We start from the raw sequence: 25,771 nt of genomic DNA, 5'->3' as shown, positions 1-25,771 counted from the left end.
ACCACTGTGCACTAGTGCAGGTGCAGATGCAGCAGGCAAGGGGGGGAGGGGGGGAACATGGGGGCCCAGGCACATACCTGAAAAAACGAGTGCTGTGCATGCCTGCTGTGCCTCCCTCCGCCCTCTGCTGTGCTTCTTCTCCCAGCCTCCCCGCCCCTTGAGGAGGACTTCATTTGGGGGCGGGCTGCCACTGTGCTGCCTGAAGAGATTCATTTGCATAGTGTGCTGCCGACTTGTTCTCTGGCAAGTGTCACGCTATGCAGGCAGAAGAGGCAGCGAGTCAGCAGATAATCATGGACGGAGTCGCCCGCCGAAGCAGGCCCTGTGTTAATGAATGGGGAAGTAGGATGGATGGGAGGGGGGCGGGCCCCGGCCCCTATGTGACCGCACCAAATGTAAAGGGGAGGGGATTTGGAGGTGTTGTTTTCGGGGGTGGGGCCGGCCTGAAAACGTAAAATTATGTACACACAGTAAGTGTGTGTGAGACACTGCTCCCGGGCCCCTTGTCAGCCCGGGCCCCGAAGCAGCCGCTTCCCCTGCTTCCCTGGTAGTTACGCCACTGCCACACATGCTTAGTTTCATCCCTCAACTGCCTCCTGAGTTGTGATAGGGAGAGCATGGCCCCTGAACTCCAGCAGAAAAGACACGCCCCTTAAGCTGTCAGCTAGATCTAAATCTAGCAGAGCAATTAATGGGGAGATATCTGGATCCATGTGAGGTACAGGGCTGGTTCTAGCTGTGTTAGAGACTGTCATGTACTACATGATCTCTGATTTTCATTTTTTATATTAGTCATGGTATAACCCCTTTAATAAAGACCCATTGAAAAAATAATTTTTAGCCCGAAATGAGAAAACTGTCATGAAAACATTGTCCCCAAAGGTGTTTTCCAAGCCTTTTAACTCCAGTGTTGGAATGTTGTTATAGGAAGCAGATGGACTAATTCTTGATCTTCAATAAGACCACATGAAACATTTGTTATTTATTTACACATTCATTAGGAACAAAAAAGTTGAAAACTGTGATCCAGGCACCATTTTATATTTAACAATTATTGACATAAAACAAGAAGTTAATTTATTCTGAATAGGTTCACAGGGCATAATGCAATCAGGGACAATAAATGGAATAAGAACATAGTTAGCCCTCCAAGATGAGAAATTAAATCTTTAAGCACCAAATTATTCGCTTTATAAGACACAATCAGGGAGAAGATTAGGGAGTTGTGAGTATAAGAAAAACGTGCCATCCATAGCAGGAGAGGTAAGTTAATTTATTTTAGGTCTCATGAGGATTGGGGGTCTGATCTGAGGTCTAAAAGATTGGGTATCTGAATGGGGGGTCCGATCTGAGGTCTGAAAGTTTGGGGGTCTGATACAGATTGGGGTTCTGTTCTGAGGTCTGATAAAGATTAGGGTTTTAATGAAGTTTTGGGTCTGATCTGAGGTCTGATGCAAAATATTTTTTATGATTTTTTAGGACTTTCCTCCTCTAAAACCTAGGTGAGTCTTATAATCAGTTGCATCTTATAAAGCAAAAAAATAGACAGATTTTGTCCAAGATAATTATTTGTTTGACCAAAATGCCGTTTTCCCATTAATAGGCGTTTTCTTACAGCGGGGTGTTTTCAAGTATGCAGCTATAGCGGGGAGAGCCTAAAAGAAAAATGCAAAAATGTATTTAAAGTAATAAAAAAACCTTAACTTACTCAAACCACTATTCTAAAATGGAATGTATCATCAGAAAATGCCATACTGTTTAAAAATATGGTTAACATAAAAACACAATTTAAAGAATTTTTGGCGGTTGTTTTTAATTTTCCATGTCAAGATCTATAATAAAGATGCCAAAAACGTAATTCTGCAGTAAGCCTAATAATAGGCGCCATTTCTTTAAAAACTGTTTTAAAATTGCAATCCAAAGTCAGCTTCGGTACTGGTGGGTACCGAGGCAGACTTTGGATTCTTATTTTTAAATGTTTTTAAAATACCAGATAGGAATACTGACGTCCTTTCCCGAAGTCTCGCGCAAAGTCAGCAGAGACAAAGTTTTCCTACACGTAGCACATACATTTTAATGCTGTACATGGAAACAGTATTACAAACTAATGGGGTTATTTATCAAACTGGTGTAATGGAGAACTGGCTTAGTCGCCCATAGCAACCAGATTCCACCTTTCATTCTTCATAGCTCCTTTGGAAAATGAAAGGTGGAATCTGATTGGTTGCTATGGGCAACTAAGCCAGTTCTCCATTACAACAGTTTGATAAATGACCCCATAAGTTTTTTAACAAATCGATTTCAGATATATGATCGCTCGATTCGCTCAACCGTAGTGGCTGCTGTACAGCATATCTCTAAATGCTGTTAAGAACAGCTCAGTAATGTTCAGGAAATAAAAAAAATCTGCAATCATAAAATAAAAACATCCCCTTCAGTATAAAGCCAGTTTTCACCTTACGGATTGAAGCTAATTTAGCAAATCTGACATGTCACTTTAAGTGGTAATGACTTAGAAAAGCTTTTTTACTTATCCAAGCAACTTCACGACACATCGTACTTCATGTTAATGGTAAATTTGGGTCAATAAGTGTTACTATTTCTGGAAAACTCAGCTAGGAAGTTTACGTTTCACAATCATTAAAGGAGTCACAGCTGGAAGAAACGTTGTGATTAAGCTAAAACTTACGATTTATTAGATATACACTAAAACTAGGGAGAAGTGTGAAGATCCCTAAATCTACAAACAAACAAAAAATATATTATTATATACTATATGTTGATGCTAGACGTATACGAGATGCATAATGATCCCACCAGTACATGTGGCTGCACTAGGAGGTGCGGAGCAACTACAGCATCAGCTAGTCATACAACATATGTATAGTTGCTGGATATAAGATGGTAACCTCATGCACTGACAACACCTGTGTAAGAACCACTGTGGCATGCTCAGATCACAGGTAGTCATATGCTATGACACAGGGTTACCCAGTTTAGGTGTATAGGTGACCCTCAAAAATGAACACCAGCTGACGGCTATCTGCCTTGATTAGCATGTGGATGCGCTCTGTCCATGCCCTAAACCTATGTTCAAGCTCAACGTTTCGCCTTGTAGAGGCTCATCAGGAGCTAGGTTAAAAAAGGTATACCAAAAGGGCAATATCGGAGGTTGCGCAGAAATTGCTCCAGGCTTACCGACTATCAGCAAGGGACCTTCATGGTCGTTTTGAAAAGAGAGGATACCCACGTCAGGTCCTGAAGAGTGCATATAAACACTCTTTGGCGGTTAATCGGGATGCAATACTGAAACCACGGGCCAGAGAGGATGAGTCAAATCAAATCCGTATCATTGGCACATTTGATGAAGCACACAAAAGTGTACGAGATGTTCTCACTCAGTTCTGGGGTATTTTAAAATCAGACCCAGATGTGGGACATCTGGTGGGGACCACTTCCACGATTACATTCCACCGTGGCCGTAATTTGAAGGATAGGCTGGTCCACAGTTTTTTGCAAACCCCACAGCCAGGAACGTGGCTCGACCGGCAGCCTAGGGGGACCTTTCGTTGTAGCGGCTGCATTGCCTGTGAGGCGATCCAACGGGGGAAAACTTTACCAGCACAGTGACACAGAGACAATTTACAATTCTATCCTTCATAAATTGCAGGACCAGCGGGGTCATCTATTTAGCCACATGCACGTGTGGTCTGCAATATGTGGGCAAGACGATACGGGAGTTCAGGCGGAGGATTAGTGAGCACCTCAATGATATCCGCAATGGCGCAGACACTCCCATCGCACGCCATGTCTCCACCGAACACGCCGGCAATGTGGGGGCTATTAAGTTCCAGGGTATTGAAGTGGTCAATAGATCTGTAAGAGGTGGGGACCATGATAGGAGACTGTTACAAAGGGAGGCAGAGTGGACGTTCAGGTTGCGCACTGTGCGTCCTGAGGGCCTCAACGAACATATTTCAAATATCCCCAGCATAATACCTTAGGGGTACACACATTATATATATATATATATATAAGAGATGAAAAACGGACAGCACTCCAGATAAAAGATAGTGGTGTTTATTCACCCATCCACATGGGTGAATAAACACCACTATCTTTTATCTGGAGTGCTGTCCGTTTTTCATCTCTTATTGACGGGGTAAGCTGCTACATCCCTGGACTTAGCACCCTCTTTGTGTTTTTTCCGGTGCCGCCACTATTTTCCTTTTCTATATATATATATATATATATATATATATATATATATATATATATATATATATACACACACACACACACACACACATATATATATATATATATACATATATATATACACACATATACATACACACACACATTGCTCAAAAAAATGAAAGGGAACACTTAAACAACACAATGTAACTCCAAGTCAATCCCACTTTTGTGAAATCAAACTGTCCACTTAGGAAGCAACACTGAGTGACAATCAATTTCACATGCTGTTGTGCAAATGGGATAGACAACAGGTGGAAATTATAGGCAATTAGCAAGACACCCCCAATAAAGGAGTGGTTCTGCAGGTGGTGACCACAGACCACTTCTCAGTTCCTATGCTTCCTGGCTGATGTTTTGGTCACTTTTGAATGCTGGCGGTGCTTTCACTCTAGTGGTAGCATGAGACGGAGTCTACAACCCACACAAGTGGTTCAGGTAGTGCAGCTTATCCAGGATGGCACATCAATGCGAGCTGTGGCAAGAAGGTTTGCTGTGTCTGTCAGCGTAGTGTCCAGAGCATGGAGGCGCTACCAGGAGACAGGCCAGTACATCAGGAGACGTGGAGGAGGCCGTAGGAGGGCAACAACCCAGCAGCAGGACCGCTACCTCTGCCTTTGTGCAAGGAGGAACAGGAGGAGCACTGCCAGAGCCCTGCAAAATGACCTCCAGCAGGCCACAAATGTGCATGTGTCTGCTCAAACGGTCAGAAACAGACTCCATGAGGGTGATATGAGGGCCCGACGTCCACAGGTGGGGGTTGTGCTTACAGCCCAATACCGTGCTGGACGTTTGGCATTTGCCACAGAACACCAAGATTGGCAAATTCGCCACTGGCGCCCTGTGCTCTTCACAGATGAAAGCAGGTTCACACTGAGCACATGTGATAGACGTGACAGAGTCTGGAGACGCCGTGGAGAACGTTCTGCTGCCTGCAACATCCTCCAGCATGACCGGTTTGGCATTGGGTCAGTAATGGTGTGGGGTGGCATTTCTTTGGAGGGCTGCACAGCCCTCCATGTGCTTGCCAGAGGTAGCCTGACTGCCATTAGGAACAGAGATGAGATCCTCAGACCCCTTGTGAGACCATATGCTGGTGCGGTTGGCCCTGGGTTCCTCCTAATGCAAGACAATGCTAGACCTCATGTGGCTGGATTGTGTCAGCAGTTCCTGCAAGACAAAGGCATTGATGCTATGGACTGGCCCGCCTGTTCCCCAGACCTGAATCCAATTGAGCACATCTGGGACATCATGTCTCGCTCTATCCACCAACGTCACGTTGCACCACAGACTGTCCAGGAGTTGGCAGATGCTTTAGTCCAGGTCTGGGAGGAGATCCCTCAGGAGACCGTCCGCCACCTCATCAGGAGCATGCACAGGCGTTGTAGGGAGGTCATACAGGCACATGGAGGCCACACACACTACTTAGCCTCATTTTGACTTGTTTTAAGGACATTACATCAAAGTTGGATCCGCCTGTAGTGTGTTTTTCCACTTTAATTTTGAGTGTGACTCCAAATACAGACCTCTATGGGTTGAAAAATTAGATTTCCATTTTTTTATTTTTGTGTGATTTTGTTGTCAGCACATTCAACTATGTAAAGAACAAAGTATTTCAGAAGAATATTTAATTAACTCAGATCTAGGATGTGTTATTTTTGTGTTCCCTTTATTTTTTTGAGCAGTATATATATATATATATATATATATATATATATATATATATAGTGTGTGTGTGTGTGTGTGTGTGTGTCTACATCATGGATCCATACACGTCGGATCCATGGATCCAATAAACTGTCCTTCCTATTGGTCCCTGTCCCAATGAAACTGTCCCAGTTGCAAGAAAAAGTATGTGAACCCTTTGGAATGATATGGATTTCTGCACAAATTGGTCATAACATGTGATCTGATCTTCATCTAAGTCGCATCAATAGACAATCACAGTCTGCTTAAACTAATAACACACAAAGAATTAAATGTTACCATGTTTTTATTGAACACACCATCTAAACATTCACAGTGCAGGTGGAAAAAGTATGTGAACCCCTAGACTAATGATATCTCCAGGAGCTAATTCGAGTGAGGTATCAGCCAACTGGACTCCAATCAATCAATGAGATTGGAGGTGTTGGTTACAGCTGCCCTGCCCTATAAAAAAAACACACACCAGTTCTGGGTTTTCTTTTCACAAGAAGCATTACAAGAAGCATTGCCTAATGTGAATGATGCGTCGCACAAAAGAGCTCTCAGAAGACCTACAATTAAGAATTGTTGACTTGCATAAAGCTGGAAAGGGTTATAAAAGTATCTCCAAAAGCCTTGCTGTTCATCAGTCCGAGGTAAGACAAATTTTCTATAAATGGAGAAAGTTCAGCACTGCTGCTACTCTCCCTAGGAGTGGCCGTCCTGTAAAGATGACTGCAAGAGCACAGCGCAGACTGCTCAATGAGGTGAAGAAAAATCCTAGAGTGTCAGCTAAAGACTTACAAAAGTCTCTGGCATATGCCAACATCCCTGTTAGCGAATCTACGATACGTAAAACACTAAACAAGAATGGATTTCCTGGAAGGATACCACAGAGGAAGCCACTGCTGTCCAAAAAAACATTGCTGCACGTTTACAGTTTGCACAATAGCACCTGGATGTTCCACAGCAGTATTGGCAAAATATTCTGTGGACAGATGAAACCAAAGTTGAGTTGTTTGGAAGAAACACACAACACTATGTGTGGAGAAAAAGAGGCACAGCACACCAACATCAAAACCTCATCCCAACTGTGAAGTATGGTGGTGGGGGCATCATGGTTTGGGGCTGCTTTGCTGCATCAGGGCCTGGACGGATTGCTATCATCGAAGGAAAAATGAATTCCCAAGTTTATCAGGACATTTTGCAGGAGAACTTAAGGCCATCTGTCCACCAGCTGAAGCTCAACAGAAGATGGGTGTTGCAACAGGACAACTACCCAAAGCATAGAAGTAAATCAACAACAGAATGGCTTAAACAGAAGAAAATACGCCTTCTGGAGTGGCCCAGTCAGAGTCCTGACCTCAACCCGATTAAGATGCTGTGGTATGACCTCAAGAAAGCGATTCACACCAGACATCCCAAGAATATTGCTGAACTGAAACAGTTCAGTAAAGAGGAATGGTCAAGAATTACTCCTGACCATTGTGCACGTCTGATCTGCAACTACAGGAAACGTTTGGTTGAAGTTATTGCTGCCAAAGGAGGTTCAACCAGTTATTAAATCCAAGGGTTCACATACTTTTTCCACCTGCACTGTGAATGTTTACATGGTGTGTTCAATAAAAACATGGTAACATTTAATTCTTTGTGTGTTATTAGTTTAAGCAGACTGTGATCGTCTATTGTTGTGACTTAGATGAAGATCAGATCCCATTTTATGACCAATTTGTGCAGAAATCCATATAATTCCAAAGGGTTCGCATACTTTTTCTTGCAACTGTATGAGCTCATGTGTATGTGTGTCTATGACCTCAGCACATATGGGGTTAATGTATCTGATAGTAAATCCAGGTACATGGATGACTGATCGCCGATATGACATACTGCTGCTTCCCTCAGCACTATTTCTATTCTGTCCCAATCTGTGTTCTTTCATGGGCATCATACTGAAATTAATCGCCGATTGTTCCCTGTTAAATATATATTTTTTGAGTGTGTTAACACTCAGTGCAGGATCGCGGCATGAAGAGAGGCGGGTCTCTCACACACCTACCTCATGTGACTCGCCAGCTGCCGCTGGATCGCCCCAGCCGTGGGAGGGGTTTTTCTCCCTATTTAAACTGCAGAGAGCGGCGGCCGTATTACGGCCATCATAGCGCCGGAGCTGTCGCCTTACCATCAGAGGCTGACGGCACCTACATGTTTGTTTGTTTGTCCTACAGTTAACCTAGCTCCTGATGAGCCTCTACAAGGCGAAACGTTGAGCTTGAACATAGGTTTAGGGCATGGACAGAGCGCATCCACATTCTAATTAAGGCAGATAGCCGTCAGCTGGATTAGTTAGGACTGAGTTTTTGCTGAATGGAGGGGTCTGTAGGGAGGATTTTCTCACCTGGTGTTCATTTTTGAGGGTCACCTATACAAAGGTGGTTACTCCCCCTAGCAACTTTTTTAGTCCTAAACTGGGTAACCCTGTGTCATAGCATATGACTACCTGTGATCTGAGCACACCACAGTGGTTCTTACACAGGTGTTGTCAGTGCATGAGGTTACCATCTTATATCCAGCAACTATACATATGTTGTATGACTAGCTGATGCTGTAGTTGCTCCGCACCTCCTAGTGCAGCCACATGTACTGGTGGGATCATTACGCATCTCGTATACGTCTAGCATCAACATATAGTATATAATAATATATTTTTAGTTTGTTTGTAGATTTAGGGATCTTCACACTTCTCCCTAGTTTTAGTGTATATCTAATAAATCGTAAGTTTTAGCTTAATCACGTTTCTTCCAGCTGTGACTCCTTCAATAAGTGTTACCTTTAGGGCTCATGCACACAAACTTATTTTCTTTCCGTGTCCATTCCGTTTTTTTTTTTGCGGACCGTATGTGGAACCATTCACTTCAATGGGTCCGCAAAAAAAAAACCTGAAGTTACTCTGTGTGAATTACGTTTCCGTATTTACGTTCCGCAAAAAAAATAGAACATGTCCTATTATTGTCTGCATTATGGACAAGGATAGTACTGTTCTATCAGGGGCCAGCTGTTCCGTTCCACAAAATACGGAATGCACACGGATGTCATCCGTATTCTTTGCGGAAAATACATACGTTAGTTTTCAGGAGTCCTTATTTATAAAGATAAAATAAATAATTTTCTACATTTTAATTTCTTTTTTTTTTACACAGAGAGATACCTCACAAAATCCAGTAGTTATTAATTAACATTCACCATATGCATGGAGTTTGTATATTCTCCCCGTGTTTGCGTGTGTTTTCTCCAGGTACTACCATTTCCTCCCCCACTCCAAAGACATACTGATAGGGAACTTAGATTGTGAGCCCCTCTGGGGACAGCATTATGCTAATGTCTGTAAAGTGCTGCGGAATATGTCAGTGCTATATAAGTGAGCTGTATGATACAGCCGTCACCCGCCATGCATGTAGCGGTCCCGCTTGAGAGGCTCCATCCATATATCCCCTGAGGCATTATTACGTAACTGTACGTCTTAATGCGCAAAAGGGATTAAAGGGGTTGTTCGAGTTACGTAATTTTTTTTTATAAAGCACTGTAAATCTGATGGTCAGCAATAAATACATAAGCTAAGCAAGTTTTCGTAAAAAAATAAAAATAAAATAATAATAATAATATATATTACACTCACCGGTAATCCGGTTTCCTGGAAGTCTCCATGACAGCACACTCGGAGATTGACTTCCTCCGAGAGGACAGGAAAAAACACAGGTTAAAAACCCCACTAATTCCCCTCATCGCCAGTGTATTTTAACGGAGACCAGGATATAGGGTAGAACCAAAAGAAATTATCGAAAATAAAAGGGCGGGAATATATGTGTTGTCATGAAGACTTCCAGGAAACTGGATTACCGGTGAGTGTAATACTCATTTCCCCAGTCATCTCCATAATAGCACACTCTGAGAACTAACAAAGTGAAACAACTCAGGGAGGGACTACAGCACCCAGGACCTTGCGTCCAAAGGGCATATCCTCATTGGCAAATACATCAAGCCTATAATGTTTGGTAAAAGTATGGGCCCTCTTCCAAGTGGCGCCCTGCAAATCTGCTCTAGGGAGGCAGAGGCCCTTTCGACCCAGGAGGTAGACACTGCTCTTACTGAAAGGGCTCTGAGAGAAGGAGGATGCTCTTTACCAGAGGCTGTATACGCTTCCGTAATAGCACTCCTTATCCACCGGGATATGGAGCTCTTAGCTGCTTTTCTACCTCTATTAGGGCCAAAAAACTGCACAAATAAATTTTTGTCTATCCTCTATTCTCTGGTAGCGTCACTTCCTGCTCATTCCTGGGATTGGCACAGAACAAGGGAATGACAATATTTTGGGACTTGTGAAAGGTGGATATTACCTTTGAGAGGAAATTGGGGTCCAGTTTAAATATTAACTTAACCCTAAGGAAGGTCTCCTAGATGGATAGGGCCTGAAGCTCGCAAACTCTCCTAGCAGAAGATATTGCTACCAGGAAAAACGTCCTAAGAGTAAGCCATTTGATAGACAGAGCATCTATAGGCTCAAACGAGGAATCTGACAAGCCTAAAAGAACTGTATTCAGGTTCCATGGGGCTACCAAATTCTTAATTCTAGGCTTTAGCCTATCCGTAGCTTTCAAAAACCTAGAAACCCAGGGGACGTCATAAAGACTAGTGTTGTAGAGGGCACCCTGGGCGGGCACCTGCACTCTTAGAATGTTTGGGGAGAGACCCATATCCAACACATCCTGGAGGAAATCCAAAATGAGAGGGATATTGGAAGTGGACTGGTTAAACCTGCCAGGCCCCCCCCCCCCCCCAAACATATCCAGACTTGGACTGCCCCACTGAACCTGGATCTTCCGAAAGGCTGTCTGAGAAAGAGACCATTCGCGTGGATGTAGTCTCTGCCAACTGAGAAAATCTGCCATTAGATTGAGGGAGCCCTTTAGGTGTACCGCTGTGAGGAATTTTAGATTCTTTTTTGCCCACGAGAATATCTGTCTCGAGAGACTCTTTAGATGACCGTGCCTTGTTTCCCAATGTCACGGATGGTGTACAGGAAACAAGATAATACAATACAAACAATGACTCACTGGACCCACAACTAAGGAACAAAAGGGAGACCCCTGCAATCGACCTGCCGCTCTCCCTTATTGCTCAGCCTATGCGACCACCCCAAAGGTGGATGGGCGCATATCCACGTACCTCGGCTATCTTAGACCTGAAGGCCCTACAATAGTGAGGGGACACGACCACCGGCTCCCTACACAGACACGGAGGGAGTCAGGGTCATCTGGATCCAGAAAACAGAAAATCATAAATACATAAACAGAACTTATCTTGCAAACGACTGTGGACAGGGAACTGGGACAGCATGCACACACACTCCAGGAAGTTGTATCAGCCACACACTACTGCCTTATGGGTAGGAATTTAAAAGGGAAGTAATCAGTCCAACTGCATGACAGCTGAGATAGACTAACGAGGTGAGGAACAGAAACCAAAACAAAGAAACTCAAGGAGGAGGATCTGGACGGCTCCTGTCAGAGCTTCTCAGCTGTCTGGTTGTGACAGTACCCCTCCCTCTAGGAGTGGACTCCGGACACTCAGGGCCCACCTTCTCAGGATGGGACCTATGGAAAGCCCTGATGAGACGAGAGGCCTTAATGTCCGTCACTGGGACCCACATCCTCTCCTCAGGACCATAACCCTCCCAATGAACGAGGTACTGGAGGGAACCGCGGACAAGATGAGAATCCACAATCCTAGAGACCTGAAATTCAAGATTTCCATCAACAATAATCGGAGGAGGAGGCAAAGGCGAGGGTACAATAGGTTGAACATAAGGTTTCAATAAGGACTTATGGAAAACATTATGGCTCTTCCAAGTCTGAGGAAGATCAAGACGGTAGGCAACAGGATTGATGACAGACAGGATCTTGTAAGGCCCAATAAACCTAGGACCCAACTTCCAGGAGGGAACCTTCAATTTGATATTCTTGGTAGACAGCCACACCAAATCACCAACATTCAGGTCCGGACCAGGCACACGTCTCCTATCCGCCACACGCTTATATCTCTCACTCATGCTCTTTAGATTATCCTGAATCTTTTGCCAAATAGATGACAAAGACGAGGAGAATCTGTCCTCATCAGGCAAACCAGAAGAGCCCTCTCCAGAGAAAGTCCCAAACTGCGGATGAAACCCATATGCACCAAAAAATGGTGACTTATCAGAGGACTCCTGACGACGGTTATTTAAAGCAAACTCAGCAAGGGACAAAAAAGAACACCAATCCACCTGATTCTCCGCCACAAAACAGCGCAGATATGTCTCCAGATTCTGATTGACACGCTCTGTCTGGCCATTCGACTGCGGATGGAAAGCAGAAGAGAATGACAAGCGAACCCCCAAGCGAGAACAGAAGGCCTTCCAGAATCTGGAAACAAACTGCGTGCCCCTATCAGAGACTATGTCTGAAGGAATCCCATGCAATTTGACAATGTGGTCAACAAATGCCTGCGCCAGTGTCTTAGCATTGGGCAAACCAGGAAAAGGGATAAAATGCACCATTTTGCTAAAACGGTCCACCACCACCAGAATCACAGACTTCCCCGAGGAACGAGGCAAGTCCGTTATGAAGTCCATGGACAGATGTGTCCAAGGACGGGAAGGAATGGGCAAAGGAAGGAGAGGACCTGATGGCCGTGAATGAGGGACCTTGGCACGAGCGCAAGTCTCGCAAGCTGCCACAAAACCCTCAACCGACTTACGAAGCGCAGGCCACCAGAATCTCCGGGCAATGAGATCCAGTGTGGCTCTTGTCCCTGGGTGCCCAGCAAGGACCGTATCGTGGTGTTCTTTAAAAATCTTGTGTCTCAAAGCGAGAGGCACAAACAACCTCCCAGGAGGACAAAGATCAGGAGCTTCTGACTGAGCTGCCTGCACCTCTGCCTCCAATTCAGGAAAAAGAGCAGAGACCACCACACCTTCAGCCAAAATGGGACCCGGGTCTTCAAAATTCCCACCTCCCGGGAAACAACGTGATAGGGCATCTGCCTTCACATTCTTAACCCCAGGGCGGAATGTAACAACAAAATTAAACCTTGAAAAGAACAAAGACCATCTGGCCTGTCTCGGGTTCAGACGCTTGGCTGACTCCAAGTAGGCCAGATTTTTATGGTCAGTAAACACGGTAATAGGGTGTCTGGCTCCCTCTAGCCAATGGCGCCATTCCTCAAAAGCCAACTTGATGGCCAACAATTCCCTATCTCCCACATCATAATTTCTCTCTGCGGAGGAGAGCTTCTTTGAGAAAAAGGCACACGGTTGCCATTTGGCAGGAGAGGAACCCTGAGACAAGACCACACCCACCCCTACCTCAGAAGCATCAACCTCAACTATGAAGGGTAACGAAACATCAGGTTGTACTAGGATGGGAGCGGAAGCAAAACTCTCCTTGATATTAGAAAAGGCCTTACGCGCCTCTACCGACCAGGAAGAAAAATCTACCCCCTTTCTGGTCATATCAGTGAGTGGTTTAACAACAGAGGAATAATTCAAAATAAATTTCCTGTAATAATTAGCAAAGCCCAAAAAACGCATCAGCGCCTTCTGATTCTCAGCAAGCTCCCACTCAAGCACAGCGCAAACCTTCTCGGGGTCCATGCGAAAACCAGAAGCGGAGACAAGAAACCCCAGAAATTGGATCTCTGGAACCGCAAACACACATTTTTCCAGTTTCGCGTATAATTTATTCTCCCGCAGGATGAGTAAGACCTGACATAAGTGTTCCTTATGAGTCTTGAAATCAGGAGAAAAAATCAAAATGTCATCCAAATACACTAATACAAATTTTCCCATTAAATGATAAAAAATGCTGTTGACGAAATGCTGAAAAACGGCTGGGGCATTCATCAAACCAAAAGGCATAACTAAATTCTCAAAATGGCCCTCAGGGGTATTGAAAGCCGTCTTCCATTCGTCTCCTTCTCTGACCCTAACCAGGTTGTATGCCCCTCTTAGGTCTAATTTGGAAAAGACTTTAGCCCCAACAACCTGGTTAAACAAGTCCGGGATCAGAGGAAGCGGATAAGGATCACGAATAGTGATACTGTTCAGCTCCCTGAAATCCAGACAAGGTCTTAAAGAACCATCTTTTTTCTTAACAAAGAAAAAACCAGCGGCAACAGGTGACTTCGAGGGTCGTATGTGTCCTTTTCTCAGACTCTCAGAGATATAAGCACGCATAGCGACCCTCTCAGGTTGGGAAAGATTGTATAAACGAGATTTAGGCAGCTTGGCGCCTGGGATGAGATCAATAGGGCAATCATACTCCCTGTGCGGAGGTAAACCCTGAACTCCACTCTCAGAGAAGACATCCAAAAATTCAGAGAGGAAAGGTGGAACAGTTTTAGTAGAAACCTCAGAAATAGATGTTATGAGGCAATTCTCTCTGCAAAAGTTACTCCAACCATGTATTTGCCTCGCTTGCCAATCAATGGTGGGGTTATGTTTAGTGAGCCAGGGTAGCCCCAACACTAGAGGAGTAGGCAAACCGCTAAGGACGAAACATGACACATCCTCAACATGAGCATCATTCACAATTAAACGGATATTGTGAACTATGCCCTTTAATGATTTCTGAGAAAGTGGAGCTGAATCAATAGCAAAAACAGGAATATCTCTTCCCAAAGTGCATACCTGGAAACCATGAGTTATTGCAAATTGATTATCAATGAGATTGACAGCTGCTCCACTATCCACAAAAATCTCACAAAAAATGCTCTTGCTCTCTAGCGCCACCCTAGCAGGCAGGACAAAACGGGAACTACAAGCAAAAGGAAAACCTTCAATTTCCGCCTCAACCCTGCCAATAGTAACAGACAGAACATTCTTAAAAGATTTCTTCCTTTTTGTCTCTTTATTACTCCCAGAAAACTGCCTGAATCTCCTAGAGGGACAAACATTTGCCAGATGATTTATACCTCCACAACAAAAGCAAACCCTCCCCTGCGGGCTGAATCTTCTATTGTCAGAGGCAATCAACCACAGCTGCATGGGCTCCTGCTCAGAAGGGGCTGACAGCGACTGAGACCCCTGTGCACAGAATGAGACCGCTGCACTGTCCCGGGACTGAGTATGACAGGAAGGAGAGATCTCTCCTCTCTCTCTAAGACGCCTGTCAATACGAACAGCCTGAGACATAGCAGAATTCAAGGAGGTAGGTCTTTCATGAAAGGCAAATGCATCTCTCAATCCCTCTGAAAGACCATAGCAAAATTGACTTCGGAGTGCAGCATCATTCCAACCCGTATCTGCTGCCCATCTCCGAAATTCTGAGCAGTAAATCTCTGCGGATTGTTTACCCTGGCATAACAGACGTAGTTTAGACTCAGCCAGAGCAATACGATCCGGATCATCATATATCTGACCCAGGGCTAAAAAGAATTCATCCACTGAACGGAGGGGCCGTGCCCCCTCCGGCAGCGAAAAGGCCCAGGACTGAGCGTTACCCCTGAGCAGCGATATAATGATACCCACTCTTCGTTCTTCATCACCAGAAGAATGGGGAAGAAGGCAAAAATGGAGTTTGCAAGCCTCTCTAAAACGTACAAAATTCTCACTACCCCCGGTAAACGTATCCGGGAGCGAAATCCTAGGCTCAGCACAAACTCCATGAACGCAAGCTGAACCGGTCACTTGAAACTGAGAAAAAGTCTTACGGAGATCAGCTACCTCCAAAGCAAGACCCTGAAAGCGTTCAGCCAAAAGTGTAACCGGATCCATGCTTGAGACGGTTTTGGCGGCTGATAATGTCACGGATGGTGTACAGGAAACAAGATAATACAATACAAACAATGACTCACTGGACCCACAACTAAGGAACAAAAGGGAGACCCCTGCAATCGACCTGTCGCTCTCCCTTATTGCTCAGCCTATGCGACCACCCCAAAGGTGGATGGGCGCATATCCACGTACCTCGGCTATCTTAGACCTGAAGGCCCTACAATAGTGAGGGGACACGACCACCGGCTCCCTACACAGACACGGAGGGAGTCAGGGTCATCTGGATCCAGAAAACAGAAAATCATAAATACATAAACAGAACTTATCTTGCAAACAACTGTGGACAGGGAACTGGGACAGCATGCACACACACTCCAGGAAGTTGTATCAGCCGCACACTACTGCCTTATGGGTAGGAATTTAAAGGGAAGTAATCAGTCCGACTGCATGACAGCTGAGATAGACTAACGAGGTGAGGAACAGAAACCAAAACAAAGAAACTCAAGGAGGAGGATCTGGACGGCTCCTGTCAGAGCTTCTCAGCTGTCTGGTTGTGACACCCCCTTGATGACAGATGAAAGCAACTGCTGTGGAGTTGGACCAATACATGCCGGTTTCTTGACTGGGTCTATGTTGCTTTTAGACCTTCCCATATTGCCCGAAGATCGTTGTAATTGGATGACATCTCCCTCAGAGATTCGGACCAAGTCCCCTGGAAGGAATTTCCAGCTGCAAGGTCGCCCCAGCCCCAGGAGCTTGCATCCGTTGTCAATGAGAAAACTTCCTCCTAATGCCAGCAGACCCCCGTCTGTAGATTCTTGTCTCTGAGCCACCACTGTAAAAAGATTTTTATGTCCCTGGGTAGATATATCTTCTGGTACAGAGTTAGCTGAGACATGTTCCATTTCCTGAGGATCAGATCTTGCAGGGTTATTGAGTATTGAGCCCAGACAACCGCAGGGATGCAGGACGAGAGACGACCCAGCATTTTCATGCCTTCTCTGATGGAGCAAACCGGACCCCTCAGGAATTGCTGGATTCTGACCTTCAGATCCTTGATCTTAGGGGAGGGTAGGAAAGATTTCTGGAGGATGGAATCTAGAAGGATGCCCAGAAAAACTCTCTGATTGGCTGGAAGAAGGCTGGGCTTCTTCCAATTGACTATCCAGCCAAGATCCTGAAGATGAGAAAGGACCACCTGAATATATGACTGAAGCAGATATGGAACTATTAGCATTCCCTTCCGGCTTAAGGAGGCCACTATTTCTGCCATGACTTTGGAGAAGATACGAGGGGCAGAAGATATTCCGAAAGGAAGGCAGTTGAACTGATAATGATGAACCCTTCCTTCCAGCTGTACCGCGAATCTGAGATACTTCCTGGATTGAGGATGGATCGGGATGTGGAAGTAAGCATCCTTGAGGTCTATCGTGGCCATCAGAGCCCCCTTCTTCATCAGTTTCACTGCAGAACTCACCGTTTCTATTTTGAATCTGCGATAAGTGATATGTTTGTTCAGTGGCTTCAAATTTATTACATTCCTGAACTTGCCGCTTGATTTTTGAACTAAAAATAAAAGGGAATACTTCCTACTTCCCAGCTGGGAACACATTCTACTGCGCCTAGGCATAATAACTCTCTTATGCCATCGGACAGAAAGGACATTTGAGGTAAGGGGAGCTGGTTTAAGGTGAATTTTTGAGGTAGAAGAGATTCTAGTTCTATCGCGTAACCTTCTCTTATAATGTTGACAATAAAAGGGTCTGCGATGACACGCTTCCAGGTGTCTATGAAGGAGCGAAGTCTTCCCCCCCCCCCACCCTGGTGGTGTCATTGCTTGGAGGAGGAAGAGGAAGAATCCCTTTTATTGGGATTGAAGAGGACATATGTTCCTTTCCCCCCTTTTGTATAGCTCCACCTCCCTGATTTTCCTCCATCTGTTTTGGTATCCTGAGGTTGTGTTTTGATATGAAAAAACGGCCTCCTGTTTTTAGATCTGTCTTCGGGAAAATTCTATCCAAGTCTGGACCAAATACATACTGGCCATAGAACAGAAGAGAGATCAACTTGTTCTTGGACATCATATCCCCCGAGCAGGCCTTCAGCCAAAGGACTCTTCTGATTGTATTAGACAGAATTGCTGTATGGCCAGATAGGCTTACGGACTCCGCTGAGGCATCTGCTAGGAAGCTAGTGGCCATCTTTAGTAGGGGAAGGCTGTGCAAGATCTGTTCCCTCAGAGTTTTATTAACGAAGTGTAACTCTAACTGCTCCAGCCATACCTTTACCCCCGGTTTTAAAAGGGCTGCCGTGGCTTCCCATGTCTTCTTAAGAAGGATCTTCGCCTTCCTGTCCATAGGGTCCTTCAGCTGTGCAGCATCCTCAAAAGGAAGGACCATGTGTTTCGCGACCTTGGCCACAGGAGCATCGACTCTAGGGATGGACTCCCAGTTTGAGCTATCTGCTTCGTCAAAGGGATACTGCCTCTTAATGCCCCGGGGAATGAAGGAACCCTTTTCAGGTTTATCCAATTCTGCTTTAATCAGCTTCTGTACGTTATCCGGCACCGAAAACACAAACTTCTGTCTTTCCCCCAGACCCCCGAATATCTCCTCCTGAACTGTTCTAGGAGTCTTGGGAATTTCCATCCTGATCGTGGCCCTTATAGCTCTTATTAACTCTTCGATATCTGCAGGGCTAAACAGAAACCTCCTGTATTTATCATCTTCATCGGACTCCTGGGTCATATCCAAAATCTCAGGATCCGAAAGATCAAGATTTACTGAATCGGAATCACTTCCCACACTAATAAGATCTCTAGAGATTCCCGGTCTAGGGGGAGCATCCCTACTTTGTGAGGCCAGGGCAGATTGAACCTCCTCCCTAACCATAGACTTGATGTCTTTCAACAGGCTAGAGGACTAAGATTTCACAACTGATGAAGTACACTCCTTGTACAGTGGTTTAGACCCAGAAGAGGGCAGACGCTTTAAACACAAGCCGCACTTCCTGGCCTTAACTTTAACAGAGGAGGAAGACTCCTTTTCTCCCTGAAAATATATAAAGGAGAGAAGGGTCAACCACTACAGAGTAAGATATCACATGAAGGGTGCCTGACACAGGCTACTCACTGGACCCTGGGTAGTGGGAGGGTCCGATCCTGAGCCAGGTGTGGTAGGGGCACTCATGCTGAACAGGTCCCGTTGTGACGTCACAACGCAAACCACGCCTACCAAGTGTCTGTTGTCATCACCTGGCGGCTGGAGGGAAGCGCGTCCTAGCGTCGATCCAGCTGCCATTACCACTCCGCATCTAGTCCACCTGGACCGCCGCAAGAGCGAACTTCGCCGGGGCCACCATCAATCACCAGGGTACAGACCCCACTGGAGAAGGGGGAGCCGAAACCGCCAGAACCAACCTCCAGTCTGTAAAGAATACATCCTGAAGAACGATACTGCCAGGAACCCCATAGAGCTCCCAGCACCTCTCTGGATCTTCCTTCCCTGTCAAGACAGGAAAAAACACTGGCGATGAGGGGAAGGGGTGGAGTTTTTAACCTCTCTGTGTTTTTTCCTGTCCTATCAGAGAAAGTCAATCTCTGAGTGTGCTGTCATGGAGATGACTGGGGAAATTGACTCATTTCCCTAGTTCTGTTCTGGCCTCTTTGCTAACATGCAGTTGTAGAGCTGTGGGGGCATTTAACAACAATCTCTGACGTTTTCTTCATGAATATTTGTGGGTGTCAAGAAAGAATAAACTTTCCTCTCCCCCTGCTTTGCAAAGGGCATAAATAAAATTGCTGCCCTGCCTGCAGGGATACTCATGTTGTATGTGTGGGACTACAACTCCCAGCTGTACACTGACATTGCTAATACACACAGGATCTGTCCCCTACCTGTACACTTGTGCAATGCTCTGCAGACACTTCCTCGCAGCCAACAGAAGAGTACAGAGGAGAGATCTCCTTCAGTCTGTCACCTGTGTTTGCAGGGTGAGGAGGGAGGAAGGATCCTGTAAACAGTGTTTGTCTACTCAGTGCCTGGAGAAGAGGAAACCCTGCAGCTGCTCAATACCTGGGGCAAACCAGGTGCATATGGAAACTTATTGGCAATGCTCTATAGTACAGAGACTTATTAATAAGACTCCATGGGAAACTAATATGCAAAGCGATATCTCCAAGCCAAACATCCATTCATGGATGGCTGTTTTGGGGTGCTTGCCTTACATCAGTTGGTTGAGTGTGATGCTTTGGATGCAGCTTTAGTCTCTCTCTTAACACCCTTGTTTATATAAAAACACATCCTTTCATTTCCTTTATCCATTTAGATAACCTGTGCATGTGGTAAGTTAGTTCCTGGTCACGTCTGGTGTAATTCTTGATGCCAGCCTGTCTGGTCTTCCGCCAAATGAAGCCAAGCCACAGCTCAGCTAAACCAGTGCACCAGACAAAAAAAAATAAACAGGAGCCATAGGCATCTAAACTGAAAAATTTAGGAGCCAAATTACATTTTTAGTTGCCAAATTGAAAATATATATAAAAGACTTGGAGAAGATGAGATGCAGGTCACAGTAATGAGCCATCACTACATATAGGAGAATACAGCACCACATACTTCTTACATTCAGTGACATCTCCATTCAAGTAGACCTGCTCTTTCTTCTTCTCCTCCATTTGACAGACCTCCATGACAAAGTTTTTCAGCCGCATCTAGTCTCTACAGAGTTTGTTACAGACACGTTATATCTTTCAATTTTTCCATCAACAACCCCCCCCCCCCCCCCATCCCGGTGTCCCAACTAGGGCTGCAGTAAACGATTATTTAACTAATCGAGTATTCTATTGATTTTTTACGATTAATCGAGTAATCTAATAAGAAAAACATTCTTAAAACATATTGCTTTATAAAAATGTCCCCCTTTCCCAATGGCCCCAAGCCATCCACCATGTCCCCCAATCCCCCAGTGTCATCAGATCAGCAGCCCCTCCATGCCATGTACCTCAGTGCCCCCATGATGGCACTGCCATCAGCCCCTCCATGCCAACCAGATTGCCATGATGTCCCCCTTCCCCAGTGCCTCCAATGCCATTCACCATGTACCCCAGTGCCATCAGATCAGCAGCCCCTCCATGCCATGTCCCCCAGTGCCCCCATGATGGCACTGCCATCAGCCCCTCCATGCCATCCAGATTGCCATGTCCTCTATCCCCAGTGCCTCCATGATGGCACTGCCATCAGCTCCTCCATGCCATGATGTCCTCCTTCCCCAGTGCCTCCTATGCCTTCCACCATGTCCCCCAGTGCCATCATATCAGCAGAGGCTCCTCCATGCCATGTCCCTCACTGTCCCCATGATGGCACTGCCATCAGCCCCACCATGCCATCCAGATTGCCATGATGTCCTCTTTCCCCAGTGCCTCCTATGCCATCCATGTCCCCTAGTGCCATCAGATCAGCAGCAGCCCCTCCATGCCATCCAGATTGCCATGATGTCCCCCTTTCCCAGTGCCTCCATTTCCCCCACTCCCCCAGATCAGCCCCTCCATGTGCCAAATCACAGGTGCCCCCATTAACTCCTCTCCCCCCCCAATTAACTTTATACATGCCAAATCACAGGTGCCCCCATTAACCCCTCTCCCCCGCCAATAACTTTATACATGCCAAATCACAGGTGCCCCCATTTCTCCATGCCATCAGCCCCTCCATGCCATCCAGATTGCCATGATGTCCCCCTTCCCCAGTGCCTCCTATGCCATCCACCATGTCCCCCAGTGCCATCAGATCAGCAGCAGCCCCTCCATGCCATGTCCCCCAGTGCCCCCATAGTGCCACCCTTATGTCTCCCAGTGCCCCCCTTCTGGAAAGTAATGTGCTCCCCTTCCAGCCAGTAATGTCCCCCAGTGCCCTTGTTATGGCCAGTAATGTCCCCCCAGTGTCCCCCTTACGGCCAGTAATGTCCCCCACTGCCCCCCCTTATGGCCAGTAATGTCCGCCACTGCCCCCCTTTTAGCTAGTAATGTCCCCCACTGCCCCCCCTTACAGCAAGTAATGTCCCCCTAGTGCCCCTCTTACGGCCAGTAATGCCCCCCAGTGCCCCCTTTATGGCTAGTAAAGTCCCCTCAGTTCCCCCCTTATGGCCAGTAATGTCCCCTCAGTGCCCCCCCTTACGGCCAGTAATGTTGGCACTTAAAAAAAAAATATATATATATATTATACTCACCTGTGTCTTTTCGCTGGCGCTCACTAGCTGCTGGTAAGGCCTAGGATGGTGCGACACAGACGCGCACACCTCACTGCTGTGCGTACTGGTACAGGCTGGCGTGATGATGTAATCATGCCTGCCTGAGCTGGGATTTCACTACCAAATAGGTCTATTTGGTAGTGAAATCCCAGCACAGGCAGGTGTGATGACATCATCACTCCCGCCTGTGCCGGGACGCACAGCAGTGAGGTGTGCGCGTCTGCGTCGCACCATCCCGGGCCGTACAAGCAGCAAGTGAGCGCCAGCGAAAAGACACAGGCGAGTATAATATATATTAGGTGATCGGCGGCGGGGCAAGGAATTATTGGCTCCCATGCCCCGCTGCAATATTCAGCTACAGCGCAGCAGCCTTGTCGCAAATGACGACAAGGCTAAAAAGTCTTGTCGCCATCTGCAAATGTTAAGGTGCATTGGCAACCATGTTGGTCGCCATCTGGAGCACTGTACCCCATAGTGTGTTTCAACCCTGCTTCATCACTGCACATCCACAGCTCAGCATTTTGCAACACTAGTATTGCTCAGCTACTTCAAGTCTCTCCTCTGTACTTGGTATTGATTCTTGGACTATGCTCATAGCTGCTACTTCAAGTGTCATCCACTGCACTATTCCTTTTTAGCTACTTCAAGTGTGTCTTGTCGGAACTTTAAATTCTTGGAGCATGTTATTACTTGCTTGTTGTTCGCTACCGTGTTCACTTAAAAGGCTTTTCTGAGATTTAAATACTGATAACCTATCCTCTAGGTCATCAGTTTCTGATCAGTGGGAGTCTAACACCCGGGAACCGCACCGATCAGCTGTTTAAGGCGGCACTGGCTCTCCTTTGAGCACCACAGTATTCTCAGTGCTCACCAAGCACAGCGCCATACATTGTATAGAGGCTGCGCTTGGTATCGCAGCTGAGCCCCATTCACTTCTATTGGACTGAGCTGCGTCTACACCATGTGACCGATGAATGTTTCTTCACTCGGTCTAGGGAAAGCAGCGAGAAGACCATGACGCTACTGCGAGCACTGCTGTCTTTCACGACAGATCACTATTTTTTTTATTTTCTATGCTGCATTGAAATACACAGTCTGGACTGCTGTGCTGTTCTAACATAATGAAGAAGAATCATGTTCGTATGCATGGCAGTCCTGACTGTATTTCAATGCAGCTTTGCAAGCTGACAGCGGGGGAAGAGGAAGCAATAGGAAAATAAAAAAAATAGTGATTTGGACTCCATATCTGCAGTACTACTTGTGTATTACTGTAGATAGTGGTCAAAAACGGAAGTGACAAATTCCCTTTAAGGATCCACATTCATATCTAATGTGTACCATCAGTTTGCAATGAAGCAACGTTGAACCAAAACATCTTTTGAGACACCCGTGACTATATCCATCAATTTGGCCCTACGTGTCTCCCTGCCGAGGCGTTATCAGAATTGGAAGATGACTTCTCTAAATCGGAACTCATATGTGTTGTGAATAATCTCATGAATGGGAAAAGCCCGGGCCCGGATGGTCTGACAGCCAGGTTCTACAAGCTTCTCCTTGAGGAATTATCCCCTGTCCTACTCCGGGCTTTTAATTCCATCACATCAGATGTTCCGTTCCCGCCCCAATCCCTACAGGCACACATAGCAGTAATACCTAAACCCGACAAAGATCTCTCCCATTGTACCAACTACAGACCAATATCCCTCCTAAATGTGGACTTAAAAATCTACGCTAAGTTAATAGCCTTGCGATTAAACCCCCACATTACGAAATGTATCCACCAAGAGCAGGTGGGTTTTGTCCCCGGCAGGGAGGCAAGAGATAGTACCCTGAAATCTATCGCCATTGTGACCAGAGCCAGGTCTACCGGATCTCCTCTGTGTCTACTTTCAGTGGACGCAGAGAAGGCCTTTGACTCTAGAACACATAGGTCTGGGCCCTAAAATGCTCGACCGCATTATGGCCTTATATTCCTCTCCCTCGGCCCAGGTCCGAGTCAATGGCCTTTTGTCGCAGCCCTTTGTCATAAAAAATGGAACACGCCAGGGGTGCCCTCTCTCCCCCTTCCTTTACATCCTAACCATGGAGTCCCTCGCTAATGCCCTGAGGAATAATCAGTCTATAAAAGGAGTCACTGTTGGGTCAGTAGAACATAAACTTTCCCTTTTTGCGGACGACCTGCTCCTTTATCTCTCCTCCCCGAGGATTGGACTTCCTTCGGTCCTTCGGGAATTCGAGATATTTGGGAAGTTAAGCAACTTCAAAGTAAACATTCAAAAATCCGAAACTTTGAACATATCGCTCACGCAGCGGGAAGTAGTCCACATTCGAGACTCGTTCTCGTTTAAGATTGCAAAAGATTAGATCCGACATTTAGGTATTGCTCTCCCTGCCAACCCTAGTCACCTTTTTAAACTTAATTATACACCGCTCCTTAGGTCTATTGAGTTGGACCTCCAGAAGTGGTCTCATCTCCACATATCCTGGTTCGGCAAGATAAACGCCCTAAAAATGGATACTTAACACAAAATACTTTATCTGTTCCAGACGGCCCCGTGCAATATTCCTAATAGATTTTTCTCTCAACTTCGATCCATAGCATCCCGTTTTATTTGGAACGGCCCCAGAGCCAGGATTAGCTATAAAATTCTCTCTAGGGCAAAACACCTGGGGGGGGGGGGGGTCTTTCCAATTTTCTGTCCTATTACAGGGCGTCTATAGCAAATTGTATACTAGACCTAATCCACAACCGGGCATCAAAGTTGTGGGTTGACATTGAGCATACCCTGACTCCACACCTTCTACCTAGGATCTTTTGGCTCCCTAGCGGCGCGAGTGGTACTGTCACACAGACCCTGCAATCACCATTACTCCAAACATTGGTGAATTCCTGGGGGAGATTTGCTTCTAAAACCGCCCTAGCCACGGTGCCAGGCCCTCTCACGGTTATTGCCATACATCCTGGACTACCTTCTTATATTGGGTCCTTACCGGCCTTCCAGGCTTCCTCCCCTTCACAGATCTTAATTAAAGACATGTTCAGGGATTCTGCCCTTTTACCCCTCGGTGATCTATCGCATATCTCTCCCGACTCCCCAGGCCGCTGGTTGGGATACCTCCAACTCCGCAATTTCATAAGCTCCCTGGCTCCTGGATCGCAACTATCCGCTCCTCTGACTGACTTTGAAAAACTCTGCACAGCAGCGGCAGGCCCTTGTCATGGCATATCCCTGATCTACGGTCTGATTGGTGCCGGGGAGGTAGGGGATGGCACATTAACCGAACAGCTAAGGAACGTGGGGTTTGGATCTGGTTGGGAAAGTGACTTGGCGGTTACCATTTCAGCTGAACAATGGAATCGCTCCCTTCTGTTCACTCATAAGTTGACGGTATCTTGCCGCCTACAAGAGTTGAACTATAAAATCCTTACACAGTGGTATAGGACTCCGGTCAAGCTACATCAGTTTTATCCCTCTGTTCCCAAAACATGCTGGCGATGCCACGCTGCAGTTGGCTCTATGCTCCACATCTGGTGGGACTGTCCTGGGGTTGCCCCCCTGTGGCAGGATGTTTTTGCTCTCTATAACGCTCTGTACCGGACTACTATACCACAATCTCCTCAGATAGCTCTGCTTTCTATCTATTCGGGTAGAATTCAGCATGTCAAGAAAGGAGCCCTTAGGCTATTTGTGCAGGCTGTGATACAGATCATACCGCGCCAGTGGAAATCAGCAGATAGCCTGCGGAGACTCACCTGGGTCCACGCACTGGACACCCTGGTCC

At 46.1% G+C, this 25,771-nt stretch overlaps 1 protein-coding gene across 1 annotated transcript in view; it reads right to left on the bottom strand.

Annotated features, from left to right (window-relative positions):
• Positions 1 to 1,479: 1,479 nt before the first annotated feature.
• LOC120995090 (glutathione S-transferase Mu 4-like) overlaps positions 1,480 to 25,771 on the bottom strand; it is a 100,537-nt gene continuing 76,245 nt past the window's right edge. Inside the window, exon 8 of the mRNA XM_040424083.1 lies at positions 1,480 to 1,655. Coding sequence (XP_040280017.1) covers positions 1,566 to 1,655 — 90 coding nt within the window. The 3' untranslated portion in view covers positions 1,480 to 1,565. The remainder of the gene's footprint in view (positions 1,656 to 25,771) is intronic.

Source organism: Bufo bufo, chromosome 3 (assembly GCF_905171765.1).
Source record: "Bufo bufo chromosome 3, aBufBuf1.1, whole genome shotgun sequence".
NCBI lineage: Eukaryota > Metazoa > Chordata > Amphibia > Anura > Bufonidae > Bufo > Bufo bufo.
The sequence above is the reverse complement of the archived record's forward strand: the minus strand, read 5'-3'. Positions and strand labels throughout refer to the sequence as shown.